The sequence below is a fragment of the Lampris incognitus genome, chromosome 9 (assembly GCF_029633865.1).
Source record: "Lampris incognitus isolate fLamInc1 chromosome 9, fLamInc1.hap2, whole genome shotgun sequence".
Classification (NCBI taxonomy): domain Eukaryota; kingdom Metazoa; phylum Chordata; class Actinopteri; order Lampriformes; family Lampridae; genus Lampris; species Lampris incognitus.
In genome coordinates, this window is record NC_079219.1 from 35,190,185 (window position 1) to 35,198,851 (window position 8,667).

Genomic DNA, 8,667 nt, shown 5'->3' on the forward strand with positions numbered 1-8,667 from the left:
TCACACACATACACACATAACCTCGCACTGTACATTAGGCAAGCAACATTGGGACGCAAAATGTCCAACCTACACAGCATTAAACATATAGCGATGTTTCTGATGCCACATAATATGGAGGAGCAAAGACAATATTAAACACTTATCAGTAGGAGGCTTAAGGGCGACAGACAGACAAGCACACCACTTTCGAAGGTGCACAAACGCACCGTCTTAATAAGTCAAGATCACATAGAGCCGTTGGCTGCTGTGAACAATAGTCAGGCTCAGTTTTTAATCATGCTGCTGTATCCAAGACAGTATTGATTTTAATACGACTCCATAACTAGACCGCTCCTCTGCTACACTACAGCATTGTTAGTGAAGGACCCACTGCCAGCTACTGTGCACAAACAAATGGTGAGACAAGCCATAAACCACACACACACACACACACACACACACACACACACACACACACACACACACACACACACACACACACACACACACACACACACACACAGAGTAATCACAGCTGCCTGGCCGTTGTATTTCAGTCTAAGGCATGCCTTGCAGAAACACATTAATAAAACAAATATCCCAACCCACCTACACTCATCCAGTTCAAAAAGCATGTGAAAGATAAGAGATCAATAATCATTTAGTCATATGAGAAACAAACAAAGAGGCGTGACATCAAAGTTATACCCCGCAGCCACTCAAGTCAACTTTTTGGCAAATTAACCTACCACACCTACCATAAGGGCCTCGGAATCACCGACTAATACAATACATGCAACGCTGCCACTTCTGCATTACATCACGGTAAATACTGCTGGGAGAGGATATAAGACAAATCAATAGTTGTTTCCTTCAATCATGCGGGATGACCTCATTCATGAGTAGAGCGATACCCAGTGTGATGTGCAGTGAGCAGGGGGAGAAACGGCTGTTTCTTCGCCAAACGAAGATCTGTCAATCTTAAAAAATACCAATTCTTGCAGGAACTGTATCTCACTGTGAAGCCGTCCTGGGTGCTATGTTGGGTTGTCTGTGTACTGTACAGGAGTGCATGACGTGTATTTGTTAGTTAAAGGATAGGCTACCCTATTTCTGAAATATAGAATACAAAACAAAAAAACTAAACAATATTTTGGCACACACACACACCAAAGGAGACAACACTCATCAGCTATAACATTTGTATATATATATATATATATATATATATATATATATATATATACACACACACACACACACATATATATATATATATATATTATTGATATGTAGAAATAAATTGAAGACTCGTGCCACTATAAAGCTTGTCTCTTTCTCACCTCATAATTTTCATAAAACATGATGACAGTTTCTTGTATCTTAATTGGTTTGTCAGCTCTTGCACTCTACAACTTATCTGTATTTAATATAAGCAACTCTGCAGTAGTCCTTGTGAGTATGATTTTTGATTTTTGATTATTATTTTTTTAATCGTGGTTTAAGAGAGGATGTTTCTATTTTGTGGCCACTATCTGTCCCTTTGTCTTTCTGCCTCTTTCGCTATTTGACTCAATGCCTCTCTGTCTTTCTCTGCTGTCTTTCTGTCTTCCTGTCTGTCTTTCCCTTCCATCTCCTATATCTCCATCAGTCTGGGACTAAAATATCTCGGAAGCTCCAGCCTGTCTGAAACTGAGACCTGGAATGTGCTGCTGCTGAGTTCAACACATACACACATGCACATTTACATGACCGAACGTGCACGCACGCACGCACACATGCACACGAACGCACACGCACACACAAAGTACACACCCATACTGAGATGTAGGTGTGCATACCCGCTTTTACTGATACACAAGTGCACACATTCACTCACAACAATCTCTTCATACAAACCGTTGCATACGTAAATTTGCACTTGCATACCCTCGCTACACTTCATCACAAAATAACACACACACACACACACACACACACACACACACACACGCACACACACAGTGGTAGTAAAGTGTTGGTTGTTAGTCTATGGTGCCAGTGCAGAGGAGACAGTGCCCCCTGGTGTGGAGCTGATAGAACTCTCAGCCATCTCGCCATACCTTGTGCCAGCCTACGCTGGTGTAGATCTGAGGAGCAGTCATTTTCTATTGTGAGATCACCCAAGCCAGGCAAATGGGGACCACGTATACCATGGTATCATCGTAAACCATGACCTGCGGTGGGGCGTTTCAGAGTACAGCAAACAATTAAAGATGCATAAACGGTTCATATGTTGTATACACCTTAAATGTTCTGCTTTTATACCAGCAGTTGGATTCTAGCCTTATGTAAAATCCAGCACATTCACCAACGCACGTATGTACTGACTCATGCCCAAATACACATATAGTATCGTACACACAGTGACTCATACAACAACAAACTTTCCTTTGGCGCTGCGGGACGGGACGTGGGACGTGGGACGTGACAGAGGACTGATCTGGTTCCAGTTTTTCCACGTCAGTACTGAGGTTGTTTCTCCAAAACGACACAACATGAGTCGCATAGCCCACTTCCGGTGGGTCTCCGGCTGGACGTGAATAGCGATTATGATTTTTGTGACGATGCCTTCAGATAAAACAAGGGATCATTTAAAACGCTCTGCCGCCAAAAACCCGGTCGCATAGCGCATGCGTATCAATGTTTCCTGCAACCCCGACATCACGTGATGTGTTTTAGCCCCTTTGGCGCTGCAGACAAAATACTTACTCCGGGCAAAGATGAGAACCGGTTAAATAAATTGGATATCATCTCAATCAGGCTATTTATGACCGACTCCCAACAGCTTCGTGATCACTATGGACTTGTGTACGCAGGTTATTACGCCATCATGCTATAACCATTCACACGTGGGCCTTGCTGCAGACCTGAACACATACTTTAGCAATAATAATAACAATGATAATGATAATATCTGACTGTAAGGGTGCTGTAAGCGATTCACCACCATGTAGATATCGGTTGTACCAGCTCAGTGTTATCCTCCTATCAGTAACACACACACACACACACACACACACACACACACACACACACACACACACACACGTTTCTTACTTTCGGTGTTGGAGACGCTCCTATTTACACATGCATGTTCACAAAATTAACGAGAGGAATTATTAATAATTATATACTCTTGCAGGATTGGTAAAGGTTTATCCCATCTAACATTAAGAGCTGGTGGGCATGTTTGGATAACACGACAGAGATGTATCGCACTGTGACGTATAACCAGCCAAGAGATGAGAAAACCAGTCTGCTTATATTGTGACCAATGCAGATTACAGGTGTGAGGCTCCTGCAATGGGTATTCTGGGTTTTGTCTATGGAAAGATTTTTTTTTCTTTTTCTTCCCCTTTTGGGGGGGGGGGATGCTTATGCAGTCACCATAGTAAGACACACATTCATATGCTGTCATAATGAACAAGCGATTAGAAGTCCGTATAACAATGTTATAACACGTTTACATCTCTAATGAGTACCTTAAACTTTAGACTTCCCCCGCGTATTGGCTGTATGTAGTCTGTTTATTGATTCAGAGATAGATAGATAGATAGATAGATAGATAGATAGATAGATAGATAGATAGATAGATAGATAGATAGATAGATAGATAGATAGATAGATAGATAGATAGATAGATAGATAGATAGATAGATAGATAGATAGATAGATACATACGATGGATAGCTGGATAGATGGCTAATGAAACTGAGCTGTTGCTGTTCATATCACTTTAAATGAGCATTTCGGTGAGCCAGTCGTCATGAGGATGGCTCTGTTCGTTTGGACGGGTACTTGCCATTTCGGTGAGCCAGTCGCCATGAGGACGGCTCGGTTCGTTTGGACCGGTACTTGCCATTGCTTGTCACCTTCCTCCCGCCGTCCCCCAAACACTGCCTCCATGCCAACGCGCCGTGCTGTATCACACGCCTCCAACAGAGGTCATAACGGCTGTAATAATAATGACGAACCGGGGTACAACCTGTCTCGGATGGTGAGAGAGTGGAGGTGGAGGTGACGGTGGTGGAGTAGGAAGGAGTCAGTGGCGCCCCCCGCAGGCCGCTGCGCGCACCGCCCGGAGGGCGAGTTGGCGTGCGCGTAACCCGACGTGCTCTGAGTGGTGATGTTATCAGCTGTGGACGGACACGGGAGAGGGCTGGGCTCGTAACGTTTCAATTATGGTCAGAAGTTGGTTTTTTTTGTTGTTGTTTTTTTGTGTACTTGTTTGTCTCGAACGTGTGCACATATCCGCAATCCAGCAAATGACGCGCAATGCGTTAAAACAACAGCAACAACAGCAGCAACTAAAGCCCGGTAGCACAGCCACTACCGGGCTTTACTATAGGAGCGCAAGGGTTCTGTGCGTTTTGTGCTCTCCGCCGCGGCTCTCCCTTCTTCCTTCTCCCTCCCTGCCTCCCTCGTCCCGGAGTCGTGGTTTTTTTTTTTGTTTTTTTTGCTCGCAGGCTCCATTTCAGAGGCAGAAAGGGGGCGGAGATGCAATATTCAGATGAGCCGGAGTGACAGCTCCACTTTCCCAACGCTCCCCCGTGTCCGCAACTCCACCGGCTCCTTCCTCCAAAAACTCCTCACTTCATAGTTGCGCCGACTAAAAACACCGGACGCTAGGGGATCAAGACGCATGCCACATTGCCTCTATGTGGGCACTTTAACCGATTATTTGGGGTCGTTTTTTTTTCCTTCCCCTCCACGGTTTAGGGGCTTTGGAGGGAGGATTCTCCCCCCCCCCTTGTCTGTATATTGTCCGATGATTGTATCGTATTATTATTGAGTCGATCCTTTTTTTTCTTTTCTTTTTTTCTTTATTTTTGTTCTTCTTCTTTTTTTTGGGGGGGGGGGGTTAATTTGTTTTGTTTCGTCCGCTTCTTCGCTTTGGATTTCGGCGAGCCAGCCTGCCCTCACCCATGTCCTATCCTCAGGGGTACCTCTACCAGCCCCCGGGCTCCCTGGCTCTCTATTCGTGTCCGGCCTACGGGGCGTCCGCGCTGGCCGCTCCGAGAAATGAAGATCTAGCGAGGTCGTCGTCCGGCTCAGCCTTCAGTCCCTACCCCGGATCGGCCGCTTTCTCCTCCTCGGCCGGAGCAGGCTTCTCCAGTCCACTGCCCTACTCCGCCGACCCGAGCACGGCGTTCCCATCCTACATGGTAATAAGGCTCCAGTGCGCACACACCCATCAGTACAGTAAGACGTCTATTCTGTAGAAGTGCGCGCTTGCGCCATGGCCTGGATTAACCGCATCCATGATGCGTCCGACCACATTTCACTATAGATACCACAGGCTAATGAACTGATCCATCAGCCAAGTGTTGTGTTTTTTTGTTGTTTTTTATTATTTTTTGTGCAACTTCTCCGTTGCCTGCATGGCTATTTCAGCATCTATATTTAAGGTTTACCACAGTGAAGGGGGAGATAATGGGCCGATTTAACCCGGACGCGATTTTTGTTTTTTTACGCGTTGACAGCAAATTGTAGTTTTGCATGCAGGGCTGCTAAACACGGTCCAAGTGAACGATGCCCAGCACGGTGCACGGCACCTTAATTTGGAAATCTGACCCCTAACACGCCGGCTGATAGCATACTACGCCGCACGGCACTATGTGTCGAATAGGAAATTAAAAGGACCTCAGATGTAATTGTCTCTCCTGCTAGCTTAGTCATTAAATAATAAAAAAAAAAGTCAGTCGTCGAAGTCGCCAAATTTATGCCAAGTTGAATAAACGGATTTTAGACATGAAAAGAATAAATTGCGATGCTAATGTCATGGGCCCTTCAAGAGTCTTATGAAGGGTGCATATCCAGTGATCTGCTAATGGGATTTGTAATGCTGCTAACGGATGATAAGTTAACACGCCGGGGCTTGAACAACAGCTCACAATAAAACAAAAAAAAAAACAACCCCTCTTACCTGTGAAATAATATGTTTATAGCTGATTATGGGAAATTGAAATGTATAGTCGATATTTGTCGGGCCGCTAATTTGCATAATGTGCGTTGTTAGCCAAGCTGATAATGATCTGGGATGGTGTCACGCGCCTTTCCACGGCCTTTTTCGGCGCGTTCACCGTTCAATTTGCTGTGGTTTCTTTATTTATTTGTTTTATTTATTTACTTTATTATTATTATTATTATTATTATTATTTTGTCAGGGAGAAAATAAAAAAAAACAATACAGGCAGCAAAGCGTCAGCAGAACAGAAATAGTAGCGTTCATTTCACTTGCAGTTTATTTATTTGTTTATTTATTCATTATAGTTTTTTTAAAATGAATCACACCAATGGATGGTTTTGTACCGCCTCCCTCAGAGCTCTCCCTATGACGCCCACGCGACGAGCATGGCCGGGGCATTAAGTTATCACCCTTACGGAAGTCCCGGGTACCCCTACCAGCTCAACGACCCGGCGTACCGGAAGAACGCCACGCGGGACGCCACGGCCACGCTGAAGGCCTGGCTGCAGGAGCACCGGAAGAACCCCTACCCCACCAAAGGGGAGAAGATCATGCTGGCCATCATCACCAAGATGACCCTGACGCAGGTCTCCACCTGGTTCGCCAACGCCAGGAGGAGGCTCAAGAAGGAGAACAAGATGACGTGGGCGCCGCGAAACAAGAGCGAGGACGAGGACGAGGAGGACGGAGAGGGTGAGAGGAAGGAGGGGGAGGCGGAGCGGTCGGAGAAAGCCCTGGACAACAGCGAGGCGTCGGCGGAAGATGAAGGTGGGTATATAATCTGGTGACGAGGTCAATGATCCGTTTAACAATCCAGGGTGGAAGAGGGGGGGGGATAAATGCCCGGCGTCTTTTATTTACCGCTCCTTTCAGAGTGATTAATGACACGCCACTGGCGATGTGGACACATAATACAGCCATCACCGAGGCCCGGATCAAGCCCGGGCTGCGGTTTCGCTGCATATTCTCTTGATTGACATTTATTGCGAATTATATAAAGGGCGAGAGTAATTATCGATATATAAAGGGTGGGGTGGGGTGGGGTGGGTGGGGGTACTTTGAATATATTTAGATCTAAATCATGAATGCTGTCATTGTAGCTTAATAAGCCATGGCTCCAGTTGTAATGACAAACTGTGTCGACCGTTCATAGACATGTAAATATTAATTAACATATTCTGATGGAAGGGAAAATCACAAGTACACACATTTTCAGCGTTTTTATTCTTCCTAAATTTTTATTTCTTATTTATTTTGCACATGGCACTTGGAAACATATTTATCCCCCCCCCCCTTCCTCAGGCATCAGCCTGCACGTCGACACACTGACGGACCACTCCTGCTCTGCCGAGTCGGACGGGGAGAAAGTGAGCTGCCGCGTCGCCGACCTGCGCTCAGACCACGCCGCGGACTCGTGCGACCACGACGGTCCCGACCAAGAGGGCCCAGGGGAGCGCCGTCAGCGAGAGCCGCTCTCCCCCAAGTCCGCCACCTCGTCGCCCTTGACGGGAGTGGAGGCGCCCTTGCTCAGCCAACACCACCATCACCACCACCACCACCATCAACACCAACACCTCCATCACCTCCATCACCTCCACAGCCCGCGCGAGGACTTGACCCGGAACGTCATCAGCAACAGTAGTCACAGTAACAAGCCATGCCTTGATAGCCGAGTCACGTCTTCTTCGAGCGTGCCTCAAAACTCCAGCACAGTCAAACCCAAACTGTGGTCACTCGCGGAAATTGCTACCTCGGACCAGAAGCAACAGCAGCAACACCAACACCAACACCAACAGCAGCAGCAGCAGCAGCAGCAGCAGCAGCAGCAACTTCCGGGGCATCCAACCTGCTCCTCATCCAGCAGCGTTGGCCTCCTGACTCCTGCCACGCCGCCCACCACCTCCCCGGCCGCCAGCGCTGTCTACCCGGCCTCCTCCATCCTAGGAAGACCTATTTATTACACGTCGCCTTTTTATAGCAATTACACAAACTATGGCAACTTCAGCCCGCTGCAGGGCCAAGGGATTCTGCGGTACACTAACTCATCGGGGGTGAGTGTGGCGGCCGCTGCTGCCGCTGCCGCGGCGGCCGCCGCTGCTGCTAACGAGGGTCTGGGCAGCTCGTCCCACCAGGCTGCTGCTGCCGCCGCCGCCGCTGCTGCCGCTGCCGCGGCGGCGGCTCTGGAGGCGAGCAGCGCCATGCACAAACACAACCCAGACTCCGCTCTCATTAAAACTAACCCGAACCAGATTGCTGAGCAGCAGCAGCAGCAGCAGCAGCAGCATTTCAGAGTCGCACATTTAGAGTCGAAGAAAGGTACGTAACAAACGTGCAGCGACGTCTACGCGGCGAATCGACATGTAGTCTCGTCTTCAGTGCAATTTTATTTTATTTTGTTTTATTTTTTTTAATAATCAATTTAGTTATTGAATTTTAGTTTTGGATTGGGTTTGTCTCAGCTTCACTGTACCTCATCGATTCATCAAACAGCCATTGTATGGCGGGCGGCAACATTTTCATTTTGCAGGGTATTTATGGGTATATATATATATATATATAAACTCTAATATAAACAAATGCGTAAAACTACATCCAGCAATACATTACAGGAAATACCGTCACACCCGCGCGCGCGCGCGCACGCGCCATGGCAACTCGCGGGAGCAGTGAGCAGA

The 8,667-nt window shown here is 47.0% G+C and overlaps 1 protein-coding gene across 1 annotated transcript; it reads left to right on the forward strand.

Annotated features, from left to right (window-relative positions):
- Nucleotides 1-4,949: 4,949 nt before the first annotated feature.
- Nucleotides 4,950-8,316, forward strand: irx2a (iroquois homeobox 2a). Its single transcript, XM_056286881.1, has 3 exons — nt 4,950-5,189; nt 6,349-6,760; nt 7,295-8,316. The coding sequence occupies exons 1-3, from the start codon at nt 4,950-4,952 to the stop codon at nt 8,314-8,316; spliced, it is 1,674 nt and encodes a 557-aa protein (XP_056142856.1).
- The last annotated feature ends 351 nt before the right edge of the window (nt 8,317-8,667 follow it).

Coding starts and splice junctions, on each gene's coding strand:
- irx2a (XM_056286881.1), top strand. CDS start 4,950: ATGTCCTATCCTCAGGGGTACCTCTACCAGCCCCCGGGCTCCCTGGCT. Junction 5,190..6,348: donor CGGCGTTCCCATCCTACATG/GTAATAAGGCTC, acceptor CGCCTCCCTCAG/AGCTCTCCCTATGACGCCCA. Junction 6,761..7,294: donor GGCGTCGGCGGAAGATGAAG/GTGGGTATATAA, acceptor CCCCTTCCTCAG/GCATCAGCCTGCACGTCGAC.